Here is a 16,088-nt window from a genome sequence, read left to right on the forward strand (position 1 = left end):
TTGACAGATGAAATTTCAGTCTGTGACATCACCTGTTGCCGGGTGGCCCTTAATTGGCCTGCTGAGCTCGCTAGGCGGGCTCAACAAGGTCACTCAAGTTAAAATCGCGTGGATTGGCCGCATCTCGATGGAGGCGGGACTACAACCCCGAACGTCTGCATTCATGTTGATTAAATTTGGGAATAGGCCCAAAGCAAACAATGTATTTATTTAGAATTTGTGATTGGTTTTAAGGTTGCACTGCATGTTCCAAGACATCATTCTCATTGTTTCCATGTATATTAGGCAGGGAAAAAATCATAAAGCTTTTCTTTATTCAACACTCCTTTGTCACAAATCAGTTCACAATCACAAATCAAAAAACCTGAGTTTTGTATTTCCCAACATCTGATCTCGAGTCCATTTCCACTTTACGTTCAGAATCAAAACGGGAGTTAATGTTTCACAGTGTGAAATCTACATAAGCCCACACTGATTCCAAGTACAGAGTTCCAACCTATGATTTCATTCACTCCCATATGTAATCTCCACTCCTCTTCTCTCCTGAAGGCACAAGCTCTTGCTGGGCTCTGACTTTTGCAGGTGCTGGTAGCCCTCTTGTACCTGACAAAACTTCAGTGTAAGTCTGCCGCTTAATGTCAGGCAGTCTGTTTAGCGCATTGATACCAACATACTACAGGGGGAAAAATACAACACACTAAAACCAACTCTTTAGCACTGTACCATCCACTTCACCTTTCATTGCTCCCACGATGGTCAGAAGTGGTAATATCAGATCTGTACCCACCATTACTTCACCCGAGTGTTGTATAGCTCCCCTGACCCAGCTAAAGATTGGAAATGTGCTGTTGGGGGTTTTTTCTCTCCGTTCAAGCTAATGCAGCCATGAAAGCTTCACGTGCCACTAAAGCACTGTCTAACACGGTCAATGTTGAGATGATATTCGTAAACCACTCAGACTTCACTCTCGGATCCTATGACGCTTTAATCACTGGAATAAATGACAGTTTATGACTCACTCCCAAGCAGCTGTAATTTCAGACAAATTTCATATTAATTTGATTAGAAATATAAAAAAAGGCAGCACAGCAGAAGGGTTATGGAATTTTAAATAATTTAGTGCAAAGGCGCCAAGACCAATCACAACAACATTCCTCTGTTCAATAGAATCCATTTTGTCAATTAGAAAAATAAATTGCAGTCCACACCAGGGTTACCATCCCCTAGACAGTCACAGTCCACACCAGGTTACCATCCCCTAGACAGTCACAGTCCACACCAGGGTTACCATCCCCTAGACAGTCACAGTCCACACCAGGTTACCATCCCCTAGACAGTCACAGTCCACACCAGGTTACCATCCCCTAGACAGTCACAGTCCACACCAGGTTACCATCCCCTAGACAGTCACAGTCCACACCAGGTTACCATCCCCTAGACAGTCACAGTCCACACCAGGTTACCATCCCCTAGACATTCACAGTACACACCAGGTTACCATCTCCTAGACAGTCACAGTCCACACCAGGTTACCATCCCCTAGACAGTCACAGTCCACACCAGGTTACCATCTCCTAGACAGTCACAGTCCACACCAGGTTACCATCCCCTAGACAGTCACAGTCCACACCAGGTTACCATCCCCTAGACATTCACAGTACACACCAGGTTACCATCTCCTAGACAGTCACAGTCCACACCAGGGTTACCATCTCCTGGACAGTCACAGTCCACACCAGGGTTACCATCTCCTAGACAGTCACAGTCCACACCAGGGTTACCATCTCCTAGACAGTCACAGTCCACACCAGGGTTACCATCTCCTAGACAGTCACAGTCCACACCAGGGTTACCATCTCCTAGACATTCACAGTCCACACCAGGTTACCAGCCCCTAGACAGTCACAGTCCACACCAGGTTACCATCCCCTAGACAGTCACAGTCCACACCAGGTTACCATCCCCTAGACAGTCACAGTCCACACCAGGTTACCATCCCCTAGACAGTCACAGTCCACACCAGGTTACCATCCCCTAGACATTCACAGTACACACCAGGTTACCATCTCCTAGACAGTCACAGTCCACACCAGGTTACCATCCCCTAGACAGTCACAGTCCACACCAGGTTACCATCCCCTAGACATTCACAGTACACACCAGGGTTACCATCTCCTAGACATTCACAGTACACACCAGGGTTACCATCTCCTAGACAGTCACAGTCCACATCAGGGTTACCATCTCCTAGACAGTCACAGTCCACACCAGGGTTACCATCTCCTAGAGTCACAGTCCACATCAGGTTACCATCTCCTAGACAGTCACAGTCCACACCAGGGTTACCATCTCCTAGACAGTCACAGTCCACAACAGGGTTACCATCTAGACAGTCACAGTCCCCACCAAGTTACCATCTCCTAGGCAGTCACAGTCCACACCAGGGTTACCATCTCCTGGACAGTCACAGTCCACACCAGGGTTACCATCTCCTAGACAGTCACAGTCCACACCAGGGTTACCATCTCCTAGACAGTCACAGTCCACACCAGGGTTACCATCTCCTAGACCGTCAACAGTCCACACCAGGGTTACCATCTCCTAGACAGTCACAGTCCACACCAGGTTACCATCCCCTAGAGTCACAGTACACACCAGGGTTACCATCTCCTAGAGTCACAGTACACACCAGGGTTACCATCCCCTAGAGTCACAGTCCACACCAGGGTTACCATCTCCTAGACAGTCAGTCCACACCAAGGTTACCATCTCCTAGACAGTCACAGTCCACACCAGGGTTACAATCTCCTAGACAGTCACAGTCCACACCAGGGTTACCATCTCCTAGACCGTCAACAGTCCACACCAGGGTTACCATCTCCTAGACCGTCACAGTCCACACCAGGGTTACCATCCCCTAGACATTCACAGTACACACCAGGTTACCATCTCCTAGACAGTCACAGTCCACACCAGGGTTACCATCTCCTAGACAGTCACAGTCCACACCAGGGTTACCATCTCCTAGACAGTCACAGTCCACAACAGGGTTACCATCTAGACAGTCACAGTCCCCACCAAGTTACCATCTCCTAGACAGTCACAGTCCACACCAGGGTTACCATCTCCTGGACAGTCACAGTCCACACCAGGGTTACCATCTCCTAGATAGTCACAGTTCACACCAGGGTTACCATCTCCTAGACAGTCCAGTTTTGGAGTAGGTTGTCCAGAAATATCTCCAATGTGAACCAGGCACAAAAGTTATTATTTTTTTTAAATAAGAAATAATTTTCTCTCATGTCTCTCATGTATTCATTATGGATGTTATTAAAAGTGTGCAATTAATTTTCATCAACAGCAAACCAAACCAAACCTCGGAACACAAGACCTCTCACTACCTCCTCACCCGTGGCCTTGTCCAGTACCGGACTTGGCAATCCCAGTCCACACATCCCCCACTGGAATGTTAATTCAAATTCTATCTTGTACAATATTTTCAACAGCTCACTGAGGACGTGGGTGATCATTCCTCATTGTGTCACAGCCATCTTGGATAGGAAGATTACAGTTCCCAGAATTTTCAAAGAGTACATCAGGTTCTGTCCACTCCCGCTTTGGAAATGGGTTCTAGTTTTAGCTGCAGCCACATCTCTAAAGCTTTCCAATGTTTGTCACCAGAGAGTGGGGGAATCAAACCTCTAATTAATTCGCTTCAATGAAGGCACAAGGGACTCCTCGAGTTGTGAAGTGCACAGGCTCATGCCAAGGAAGGAAATAAAGGAAGACGACTCAAGAGGGTGACGTTCATTTTCCACTGGTCAAATGTCACATCTTCTCTCAAAGTAAATTCGCGTCCCCGTGACTTAAATCAATTAAAGAACATTACTGTTTGCTAACTCTTCTTCTGAAAGAAATCAATCGTTGTAAACCGAGCATAAATATTTACCAGTTTTGGTGAATGTGATTTGTCAACACTAACTTGATCAGTCATTTCCCCCCAAAAGACATTGGGTAAAGCAAGCCTTAAATATTCACAAATAACATTTCTAATACCATTTATGAATATATTAAAGTTATATTTCCCAAACCCATCCTAGCAGAGGAGCATGTCAGCATTTTACTCCAATTCTGCTTATACCGCGAACTCTTGACTCCAGGATTACGAATCCACGGTTGACAGGAATTTGGAGCGGGAGTGGGAGGGAATGACCCAGGAGCTAGTGGCGAAAGTGTGTAAACCACGTGTACCTGAAGTTGATGCCTGTAGTAAAATCTCACACTAAACAGAAGCCAATCAATAAAGCACTGCAAGGAAGACACAGGTCGCGCTTATAGCTCCTCCCTGTATAGGCGACCTGTCTCCAACAGGCTGCTTTTTGGGCCGCTGTTTAAATGTAAACTGGACACCAAAAGTCTGTTAATAAAAAAAAAATATATAGAAATCCACTTTCACCCAGTTAATCTGTGTCTGGTAACGCAAATTAATTAATGTTTTCAATCATTCCCATCAGCAGCACAACAAACCTCAAACTCAAGGCTTGATCCCCCTCCCGCCCCACCTCTGTCCTACCTGGGGGTGGACTTGGCAGCAAGTAGCAGCCTACCCATGTATAGCTGCAGTAACTGTAAGGCTTTACATTTAAAAGTAGGTCCAGCTATTTGACATTGGACCACAGGGCAGTGGAACTTTATATGGAGGGGGGGGGGTTCTGGCGATTAGGCATCGGTGATGGTTACTGTAAGTCTGCAGTCGGGAATGGGGGTCATTGAACCGCCAGTAACACGGAGACCGTTCCCACCGGCAGAATTGGTCGGATGTCTGATCATATCCGAGTAAAGGTCGGCATCCGGATGCTTGAAAGAATCCGGATTAAAATCTGGCTTCTGGAGGGTGGGCAGGAATCGCAAACAGAAGACGGAGATTTCCGGAATGTCCCGATGATAGACGGGAACTAGGAAAGAAATGGCAAAGCCAGTGTCCGTTTCCCCGTAGCGGTAAGTCAAGATCCCAGTGATGCCGAGGTTGGGGTTTGGGGAATTGGAGAACTCCAGCGTTGCATCTTTTCCATGAGGCAAGTCCTGTGGTTTTATTAATGGATTTTCGGGTGCACCCTCCTTCATATATAAACTGCAAAAAAAATTAAAATACTTCTCAAGAATTGGCACATTGTTACTGGCCCTAAAATAGTTTAATAAAAGTTGTCAGGACACCCATCCCGTGGCTCCGAGGATAAATGTCAGCTGTGGCTCAGTTGGCAGCACACTCGCCTCTGAGTTAGAAGGTTGTGGGTTCAAGTCCCACTCCAGGGACTTGAGCACATAAATGCTCGGCTGACACTCCAGTGCAGTGCTGAGGGAGTGCTGCATTGTCAGAGGTGCCGTCTTTCAGATGAGACATTAAACCGAGGCCCCGTCTGCTCTCTCAGGTGGACATAAAAGATCCCACGGCACTATTTCGAAGAAGAGCAGGGAAGTTATCCCCGGTGTCCTGGCCAATATTTATCCCTCAACCAACATAACAAAAACAGATTATCTGGTCATTATCACATTGCTGTTTGTGGGACCTTGCTGTGCGCAAATTGGCTGCCGCGTTTTCCCACATTACAACAGTGACGCCACTTCAAAAGTACTTCATTGGCTGTAAAGCGCTTTGAGATGTCCGGTGGTCGTGAAAGGCACTATATAAATGCAAGTCTTTCTCTTCTTAAATACACCGCCCTGTATGTTACTGAGCCATCTAACCATGAAGGCACCAGGTTCAATCCCTGGTCTCTGCTGAGTTAGCTTATCACAATTGTGATGCTACATTGGCCTCAGTACGTTTGGGATGGTGATAGGGGGCAAATCAGCTATCCAGTGGTAGTTGGGTAAAGACAGGATCAGGATCAGGCATGGGTGAGATGCTTTCCCCAGTTCACTATCTCACCAGTGGCCTTGGCTCAATGGTAACATTGTTGTCTCTGAGTCAGAGGTGATGGGTTCAAACCCACTCCAGAGACTTGAGCCCATAATCTGGGCTGACACTCCAGGGCAGTACTGAGGGAGTGCCGCACTGTCAGAGGTTCCATCTTTCAGATCAGCCGTTAAACCAAAGTAAGTTAGCAAAATACTGCAGATGCTGGAAATCCGAAATAACAACAGAAAATGCTGGCAAAACTCAGCAGGCCAGGCAATAACCTCAGATCATAACCTCGGCCCCTATTACATTTTTACTTATATGTTTTATCCACACCTTTGTTTTGGTTTTTCCCTCCCCCCCCCCCCCCTTTCCTTCTTTTTCCTCTCTCTCCCACATGGCAGCTGTCTCCCATTCTGCCAGCACATTTCACACCTAATCTAGAGCCGTCTTTTGTCTCCACCAGTCCTATCACCATCTCGTCTTGTTTTGAATACCTCTTAATGTCTCTTCTCTTTTGTTCTCGCCCAGCCCAGCCTCTTAATCTGTTTAATTCCCTGTGCCTCTTTAGTGTTGATAAAGGGTTTGACCCGAAACGTCGACTCTATTTTCTCTCCACGGATGTTGCCTGGCCTGCTGAGTTTTTCCAGCATTTTCTGTTGTTAAACCAAAGTGTTTTGCCACTGGCACACATCACTGACATGAAACGGCGCAGATTAACCCTTTTGAGCACGGAGTGTCTTTTAGAACTTGCACGTTTTGTTAACTGTCAAAAATAATTTGCCCTCTCAAGTGGACATAAAAGATGCCACAGCACTATTTGAAGAAAAGCAACATTTATCCTTAAATGAACACAATTGAAAAACAGATTCTCTGGCCATTATCTCATTTCTGTTTGTGGGACCTTGCTGCCCACAAACTGGTTGCCGCGTTTCTCTACGTTGTAACAGTGACTACACTTCAAAAAGTACTTCACTGGCTGTAAAGCTCTTTGGGACGTCCTGAGGATGTAAAAGGTGCTATGTAAATGCAAGTTCTTTCTGCAATTTGCTGTATTACTGTACTTACTCGCAATACTTCAGATCAAATACTTCTGATCGATTGCTCAAGGTCAGTGTCAGGTGTCTGGCAGGCATCATGAAATTCCAAACTCTGAATAAAACAAGCAGACACATTTCACTCAGTTCCAGTTCTACACAAGAATGCAGCAACACCAAGGTTGGAAAGAAGATAAAAACCAACAAGCCCTCTTTAGGAAACACCAAGCTTTAAAATCTTACAGATTGTAGGAGGCAGGGATAACTGAGGCAGGTGAGGAGTGCTGTACTTTTGGGCTCCTGGGCATGAATGAGTGAGTCTTGATTTCAACACAGAGGATGCAGAAGAGTGCATAGCATCATGCATTCGCAGCTTAGGAGGAACGACAGAGAAAGTATTTTTTCCCTGTTTCTTTGCCTCTCCCAGGAGATAGTGTAGCAGCTAGTGGGTGAGGGTAGCAGCTAGTGGGTGAGGGTGATTATGAGGGTCACGGTGCCCAGTTGCACCATGACGATATGGTCTTTTACCCATCACCATTTTTATATGTTCCCAGAACTTTCAGTTTCTGTCTTTTCAAACTCTACCGTGCCTCATCTGTACACAGGCGGTGCTCGGTACCGCCCCTAGATGGGAGTCAGAACCCCACATCCTACCAGCATGTGGCACAGTCCATCAGTACTGTGAAATTCACACCATCATAGATTGGCAACGCCAACAGTGCATCAGTATGGGGAGATTTGGTGCCAACACACCATCTTAGATTGGCACTATCACCAGTACATTAGTACGGAGAGAGTTGGTGCCATCACGCCATCTTAGATTGGCACTATCACCAGTACATTAGTACGGAGAGTCGGTGCCATCACGCCATCTTAGATTGGCACTATCACCAGTACATTAGTACGGAGAGAGTCGGTGCCATCACGCCATCTTAGATTGGCACTGTCAACATTCACACCTTTACAAGCTCCATGAATGGTTTAGTGGGTAAATACATTGCCAGGGATGGCCTAGGTTTGATTTTTAGTCTGTGCTGAGGTAGCTGATCTCAGCGAGCAACCTCTGCACCTTAACCTAGGAAGGAAAAACAAAGGTCAGCCAGGGCTCCTGCTCCAGACTGTTATCCAGTGACTTCTGCTGGAGAGTCGCCGTGCGCGGACATCAGGATTGGGCTGGCTGTGATCCCACCATGGTCGAAAAGCCTGCCAGTGTTCACTCTCTAAGCTTTAACATGAAGAATAGCCATGAAGATGGCTGCAGGCTGTACTCCAGCAAGTTTGCCCAGACAGAAGGGAGGGAGAAAAATGGAGCAGGAATTCAACAATTCATATAAAAGAGTAGAATGCATTTTCTATGCTTTCATACACAATAATTAAACTTCTATTTCACAAGTCATCAGCTGCTCACCTTATTCCCATCTAAACAAGTCTAGACTCGTGTCTTACAGCTGCCAAAACTCCAGGCTAACAGAACTCTGACTCCCTCGCTCCCCCACCTCGAGATTCAGGGTTTCACAGTGAAAGTTTCGATTGCTGCTGGGCCATATTTTTTGTTTGCTGAAGCAATATTTTCAGTGTTTCTAGTCCATGTCTAGAAGATGTGTTTTTTTTTCTTTTTGGAACAACCATATTCCCCGGATCAAGAGAAAGACATTTCGACTCATTTTTAGAGTTGGCTCTTTGTGCTGTACAGTCTCTCCCTGCAGTTGGTTCTAATAAACAAACAGATCCCTGCAAGTAATTCCCCAAAGAGTTTTATGAGTGAAATAAATCACTTAGTCCTTTGTTCCGCTTCCCTCCCTCTCCTTCCCTCCCCTTCCCTCTCCCTCCCTCTCTCTCTCCCTCCCTCCCTCCCCTTTCCTTCCCTCTATCTCTCCCTCCCTCCCCTTCCCTCTATCTCTCCCTTTCCTTCCCTCTCCTTCCCTCTCTCTCTCTCCCGCTCTCCTTCCCTCTCTCTCTCCTGCTCTCCTTCCCTCTCTCTCTCCTGCTCTCCTTCCCTCTCTCCCTCCCGCTCTCCTTCCCTCTCCCTCCTGCTCTCCTTCCCTCTCCCTCCCGCTCTCCTTCCCTCTCCCTCCCGCTCTCCTTCCCTCTCCCGCTCTCCTTCCCTCTCTCCCGCTCTCCTTCCCTCTCTCCCGCTCTCCTTCCCTCTCTCCCGCTCTCCTTCCCTCTATCTCTCCCTCCCTCCTTCCCTCTATCTCTCCCTCCCTCCCCTTTCCTTCCCTCTCTCACTCATCTCCCCTTCCCTCTATCTCTCCCTTTCCTTCCCTCTATCTCTCCCTCTCCTTCCCTCTCTCTCTCCCGCTCTCCTTCCCTCTCTCCCTCCCGCTCTCCTTCCCTCTCCCTCCCGCTCTCCTTCCCTCTCCCTCCCGCTCTCCTTCCCTCTCCCTCCCGCTCTCTCTCCCGCTCTCCTTCCCTCTCTCTCTCCTGCTCTCCTTCCCTCTCTCCCTCCCGCTCTCCTTCCCTCTCCCTCCTGCTCTCCTTCCCTCTCCCTCCCGCTCTCCTTCCCTCTCCCTCCCGCTCTCCTTCCCTCTCCCGCTCTCCTTCCCTCTCTCCCGCTCTCCTTCCCTCTCTCCCGCTCTCCTTCCCTCTCTCCCGCTCTCCTTCCCTCTATCTCTCCCTCCCTCCTTCCCTCTATCTCTCCCTCCCTCCCCTTTCCTTCCCTCTCTCACTCATCTCCCCTTCCCTCTATCTCTCCCTTTCCTTCCCTCTATCTCTCCCTCTCCTTCCCTCTCTCTCTCCCGCTCTCCTTCCCTCTCTCCCTCCCGCTCTCCTTCCCTCTCTCCCTCCCGCTCTCCTTCCCTCTCCCTCCCGCTCTCCTTCCCTCTCCCTCCCGCTCTCCTTCCCTCTCCCTCCCGCTCTCTCTCCCGCTCTCCTTCCCTCTCTCTCTCCCGCTCTCCTTCCCTCTCTCTCTCCCGCTCTCCTTCCCTCTCTCTCTCTCCCGCTCTCCTTCCCTCTCTCTCTCCCGCTCTCCTTCCCTCGCTCTCTCCCGCTCTCCTTCCCTCGCTCTCTCCCGCTCTCCTTCCCTCGCTCTCTCCCGCTCTCCTTCCCTCGCTCCTTCCCTCTACCTCTCCCTCTCTCCTTCCCTCTACCTCTCCCTCCCTCTACCTCTCCCTCTCTCCTTCCCTCTCCCTCTCCCTCTCTCCTTCCCTCTACCTCTACCTCTCCCCTTCCCTCTACCTCTCCCCTTCCCTCTACCTCTCTCCTTCCCTCTACCTCGCCCTCTCTCCTTCCCTCTACCTCGCCCTCTCTCCTTCCCTCTACCTCGCCCTCTCTCCTTCCCTCTACCTCGCCCTCTCTCCTTCCCTCTACCTCGCCCTCTCTCCTTCCCTCTACCTCGCCCTCTCTCCTTCCCTCTATCTCTCCCTCTCTCCCTCCCGCTCTCCTTCCCTCTCCCTCCCTCTCTCCTTCCCTCTCCCTCCCGCTCTCTCTCCCGCTCTCCTTCCCTCTCTCTCTCCCGCTCTCCTTCCCTCTCTCTCTCCCGCTCTCCTTCCCTCTCTCTCCCGCTCTCCTTCCCTCTCTCTCTCCCGCTCTCCTTCCCTCTCTCTCTCCCGCTCTCCTTCCCTCTCTCTCTCCCGCTCTCCTTCCCTCGCTCTCTCCCGCTCTCCTTCCCTCGCTCTCTCCCGCTCTCCTTCCCTCTCTCTCTCCCTCTCTCCTTCCCTCTCTCCTTCCCTCTCTCTCTCTCCTTCCCTCTACCTCTCCCTCTCTCCTTCCCTCTACCTCTCCCTCTCTCCTTCCCTCTACCTCTCCCTCCCTCTACCTCTCCCTCTCTCCTTCCCTCTACCTCTCTCCTTCCCTCTACCTCTCCCTCTCTCCTTCCCTCTACCTCTCTCCTTCCCTCTACCTCTCCCCTTCCCTCTACCTCTCCCCTTCCCTCTACCTCTCTCCTTCCCTCTACCTCTCCCTCTCTCCTTCCCTCTACCTCTCTCCTTCCCTCGCCCTCTCTCCTTCCCTCTACCTCGCCCTCTCTCCTTCCCTCTACCTCGCCCTCTCTCCTTCCCTCTACCTCGCCCTCTCTCCTTCCCTCTACCTCGCCCTCTCTCCTTCCCTCTACCTCGCCCTCTCTCCTTCCCTCTACCTCGCCCTCTCTCCTTCCCTCTACCTCGCCCTCTCTCCTTCCCTCTACCTCGCCCTCTCTCCTTCCCTCTACCTCGCCCTCTCTCCTTCCCTCTACCTCGCCCTCTCTCCTTCCCTCTACCTCGCCCTCTCTCCTTCCCTCTACCTCGCCCTCTCTCCTTCCCTCTACCTCGCCCTCTCTCCTTCCCTCTACCTCGCCCTCTCTCCTTCCCTCTACCTCGCCCTCTCTCCTTCCCTCTACCTCGCCCTCTCTCCTTCCCTCTACCCCGCCCTCTCTCCTTCCCTCTACCTCGCCCTCTCTCCTTCCCTCTACCTCGCCCTCTCTCCTTCCCTCTACCTCGCCCTCTCTCCTTCCCTCTACCTCGCCCTCTCTCCTTCCCTCTACCTCGCCCTCTCTCCTTCCCTCTACCTCGCCCTCTCTCCTTCCCTCTACCTCGCCCTCTCTCCTTCCCTCTACCTCGCCCTCTCTCCTTCCCTCTACCTCGCCCTCTCTCCTTCCCTCTACCTCGCCCTCTCTCCTTCCCTCTACCTCGCCCTCTCTCCTTCCCTCTACCTCGCCCTCTCTCCTTCCCTCTACCTCGCCCTCTCTCCTTCCCTCTACCTCGCCCTCTCTCCTTCCCTCTACCTCGCCCTCTCTCCTTCCCTCTACCTCGCCCTCTCTCCTTCCCTCTACCTCGCCCTCTCTCCCTCCCGCTCTCCTTCCCTCTCCCTCCCGCTCTCCTTCCCTCTCCCTCCCTCTCTCCTTCCCTCTCCCTCCCGCTCTCTCTCCCGCTCTCCTTCCCTCTCTCTCTCCCGCTCTCCTTCCCTCTCTCTCTCCCGCTCTCCTTCCCTCTCTCTCCCGCTCTCCTTCCCTCTCTCTCCCGCTCTCCTTCCCTCTCTCTCTCCCGCTCTCCTTCCCTCGCTCTCTCCCGCTCTCCTTCCCTCGCTCTCTCTCCTTCCCTCTACCTCTCCCTCTCTCCTTCCCTCTACCTCTCCCTCTCTCCTTCCCTCTACCTCTCCCTCTCTCCTTCCCTCTACCTCCCTCTACCTCTCTCCTTCCCTCTACCTCTCCCTCTCTCCTTCCCTCTACCTCTCCCTCTCTCCTTCCCTCTACCTCTCCCTCTCTCCTTCCCTCTACCTCTCCCTCTCTCCTTCCCTCTACCTCTCCCTCTCTCCTTCCCTCTACCTCTCCCTCTCTCCTTCCCTCTACCTCGCCCTCTCTCCTTCCCTCTACCTCGCCCTCTCTCCTTCCCTCTACCTCGCCCTCTCTCCTTCCCTCTACCTCGCCCTCTCTCCTTCCCTCTACCTCGCCCTCTCTCCCTCCCGCTCTCCTTCCCTCTCCCTCCCGCTCTCCTTCCCTCTCCCTCCCTCTCTCCTTCCCTCTCCCTCCCGCTCTCTCTCCCGCTCTCCTTCCCTCTCTCTCTCCCGCTCTCCTTCCCTCTCTCTCTCCCGCTCTCCTTCCCTCTCTCTCCCGCTCTCCTTCCCTCTCTCTCCCGCTCTCCTTCCCTCTCTCTCTCCCGCTCTCCTTCCCTCGCTCTCTCCCGCTCTCCTTCCCTCGCTCTCTCCCGCTCTCCTTCCCTCGCTCTCCCTCTCTCCTTCCCTCTCTCTCTCTCCTTCCCTCTACCTCTCCCTCTCTCCTTCCCTCTACCTCTCCCTCTCTCCTTCCCTCTACCTCTCCCTCTCTCCTTCCCTCTACCTCTCCCTCTCTCCTTCCCTCTACCTCCCTCTACCTCTCTCCTTCCCTCTACCTCTCCCTCTCTCCTTCCCTCTACCTCTCCCTCTCTCCTTCCCTCTACCTCTCCCTCTCTCCTTCCCTCTACCTCTCCCTCTCTCCTTCCCTCTACCTCTCCCTCTCTCCTTCCCTCTACCTCTCCCTCTCTCCTTCCCTCTACCTCTCCCTCTCTCCTTCCCTCTACCTCTCCCCTTCCCTCTACCTCGCCCTCTCTCCTTCCCTCTACCTCGCCCTCTCTCCTTCCCTCTACCTCGCCCTCTCTCCTTCCCTCTACCTCGCCCTCTCTCCTTCCCTCTACCTCGCCCTCTCTCCTTCCCTCTACCTCGCCCTCTCTCCTTCCCTCTATCTCTCCCTCTCTCCTTCCCTCTATCTCTCCCTCTCTCCTTCCCTATCTCTCCCTCTCTCCTTCCCTCTATCTCTCTCTCTCTCCTTCCCTCTATCTCTCTCTCTCCTTCCCTCTATCTCTCTCTCTCCTTCCCTCTATCTCTCTCTCTCCTTCCCTCTATCTCTCTCTCTCCTTCCCTCTATCTCTCCCTCTCTCCTTCCCTCCCTCTCTCTCTCCTTCCCTCTCTCTCTCTCTCCTTCCCTCCCTCTATCTCTCCCTCTCTCCTTCCCTCTATCTCTCCCTCTCTCCTTCCCTCCCTCTCTCTCTCTCCTTCCCTCTATCTCTCTCTCTCCTTCCCTCCCTCTCTCCTTCCCTCCCTCTATCTCTCTCTCCTTCCCTCCCTCTATCTCTCTCTCCTTCCCTCCCTATGTCTCTCTCTCTCTCTCCTTCCCTCCCTCTATCTCTCTCTCCTCCCCTCCCTCTATTTCTCAATCCTTCCCTCCCTATGTCTCTCTCTCCTCCCTCCCTGTCTATCTCTCTCTATCTCCCCTTCCCTTCCCTCCCTCTGTCTCTCTATTTATTTCAGGGCCATGCTGAGGTCAGAGTCAGCAGTTTGGGCCCACCTCAGTCACACAGCATTTTGCAATCATCCCCCATTTCATTCACATTGATTTTCTCTCCTTTCCATTACCTGCAACGCCCGGTGTCTCAGACACTCAGAGCCAGGTGATCCTGTGCTGAGAAGGCCCAGGCTCCACTCCTACTTTGCAGAGAAGGATTCCCCATGGTCCTAGCGCCCTTCCAGTTTTACTGGAATTTTTTTTAACTAAAACATCGCAGTAGTTGTGAATGGCTCAATTTGCCATTTTCTGTCACACCCAAAAAAAAAGCTTGTGAAACCACACACTAGTGGGTAATTTGTTCAGCCTGTGATACTCACTTTCCAATGTCATTCCTATTTTTGTGGCCTTTTCCAATTCGGCAATGAATCCTCTACTCTGAGTATCACCGCCATAATAGAGAAGCATCTACAGTTACACAGGCTGCTGGACCACGTGCTGCTTCTGCAGTTGAACAGCACTCTGTGTGTATGTGGACTACACTCACCTGTAGTGTTTCAGAGACAGGCTAGGTGTCATACTCATTCAAATATGGTACTCTCTGGATTTTTTTAATTAGAACAACTTGTCGGGTATATTTTCCTCTGCTAATGTTAGTGAAAATAGCCACTGAAAGTATAAAGCAAGACAACCCCCCTCTATCCTAATGCTGACTTTATATCGCCTGTAAAACTTATGACATTTCAATCAGATATAAAGGGCTGGAGGAGACAACAGGGGCAATTCCACTATTTGGAGTAGGGGCTAAGAGGGGGAAAGATTCAGTGCCCTCTCACCTCCTTCCCCATTTGCCCCTCCCCAAATGTTGCATCAATGCTGCTTTCCTTTGAAATTGTAAACTGCTTTCTCCTTCCCAGCCTCATTGCAAGTCTGAAGGCGCTTTTTTTTCTTCTTCTGGGGCTTGTTACCAATGCAAGGGAGCAGATGCTTTATCACTATTACATTGGATGGATCATTTCCTGACTCCCCAAAGCCTTTCCACCATCTACAAGGCACAAGTAAGGAGTGTGGTGGAATACTCTCCACTTGCCTGGATGAGTGCAGCTCCAACAACACTCAAGAAGCTCGACACCATCCAGGACAAAGCAGCCCGCTTGATTGGCACCCCATCCACCACCTTAAACATCCACTCCCTCCACCACCGGCGCACCGTGGCTGCAGTGTGTACTATTGACAAGATGCACTGCAGCAACTCGCCAAGGCTTCTTCAGAAGCACCGCCCAAACCTGTGACCTCCATCACCTAGAAGGACAAGGGCAGCAGGCGCATGGGAATACCATCACCTCCAAGATCCCCTCCAAGTCACACACCATCCCAACTCGGACATAATTCGCCATTCATTCATGGTTGCTGGGTCAAAATCCTGGACCTCCCTCCCTAACAGCACTGTGGGAGCACCTTCAGCTCATGGACTGCAGGGGTTCAAGAAGAAACTTCACTACCACCTTCTCAAGGACAACCAGGGATGGGCAATAAATGTCAGCCTTGCCAGCAATGCCCACATCTCAAGAGTGAATTTTTTTTTAATCTATAGAATGACAATAGCATCTCAGAACCCTGATTGAGTGAAGCCAAATTGTGTGAAGTTTGAGGACTGGTTTAGTTTAACTTCCCAGTCAGTTCTCTTTAGAAGTAACCTGAGAGGGTTTGGCCCCAGTGCTCTGTGTTTGAACCAGTTCCATTGCTTAATTTTACTGAAGGTTATCGTAATGTGTATTTGCTGTGTTTATTTATATCCACAATATTATCTCCATATTCTGCGATAAAACAGGCATCGCACTTGTTAGATCCGTGGTTCAGTGGATAAATAATCACACGGATGCTGTACATTAACAAATAACAGGTCTTTATTGGAGGGGGGTAATCTCTAGACTGGGGTACAGAGGCATGCGCAAAGCTTATATACCGGTGTGGTCACTGCCGGTACTACAGTATACAAGAGCTGTAAAAAGTAGTTCTGACTTAAAGGCACATACACTACAATTCCTCCCTTTTTAGATTAATAATACCCCCTTAATATTCAAATAACAATTACATTTTTACATGTACATTAAATAACAAAAGTCCATTTATAGATTCAGTCTTTGGGGCGGCTTCCTGACCCTTTCGGGATAGCGCCTTTCCAGAGGTTCTTGTTCTTGGTGCAGAGGCGATTCTGACCCCTTTTCATCGGGTAGTTCATCGGGTTCCACTGCTACTGGGTCTGAAGTAGATGCTACCGGTATGTCGGGTTCATCCCCAGGTACTCGAGACATGGGGTTGACGCATTCCTGTGACGCTAAGATCTGATCGACGTGGCGTCTCACAATGTTCTCCCCGACATCCACTGTGTACATTAATGGCCCCTGCCTTGTACATATCGTTCCGGGTTGCCACTTCTCTGTTCGATAGTCACGGGCCAAGACTGGTTGCCCTACATTGA

At 50.7% G+C, this 16,088-nt stretch overlaps 1 protein-coding gene across 3 annotated transcripts; it reads right to left on the reverse strand.

The window, feature by feature from the left end:
• Positions 1-292: 292 nt before the first annotated feature.
• Positions 293-14,136, reverse strand: LOC147105307 (uncharacterized). Of its 3 annotated transcripts, none has more exons than XM_086011548.1 (3): positions 13,987-14,136; positions 6,968-7,051; positions 293-5,131 (listed from the first exon to the last, which is right to left on the reverse strand). In XM_086011548.1, exons 2-3 carry the CDS (start codon positions 7,036-7,038, stop codon positions 4,720-4,722), a joined length of 483 nt encoding a protein of 160 aa, XP_085867674.1. In that variant the 5' UTR covers positions 7,039-7,051; positions 13,987-14,136; the 3' UTR covers positions 293-4,719. The 3 variants fall into 3 exon arrangements, with proteins under 3 accessions (XP_085867674.1, XP_085867673.1, XP_085867672.1); XM_086011547.1 differs by lacking the exon at positions 13,987-14,136 and adding an exon at positions 13,738-13,960; XM_086011546.1 differs by lacking the exon at positions 13,987-14,136 and adding an exon at positions 8,345-8,689.
• Between the last annotated feature and the right edge of the window lie 1,952 nt (positions 14,137-16,088).

The sequence above is a fragment of the Somniosus microcephalus genome, chromosome 18 (genome assembly GCF_052327205.1).
Source record: "Somniosus microcephalus isolate GS21.2 chromosome 18, FLI_Smic_1.0, whole genome shotgun sequence".
NCBI classification, from domain to species: Eukaryota; Metazoa; Chordata; class Chondrichthyes; order Squaliformes; family Somniosidae; genus Somniosus; species Somniosus microcephalus.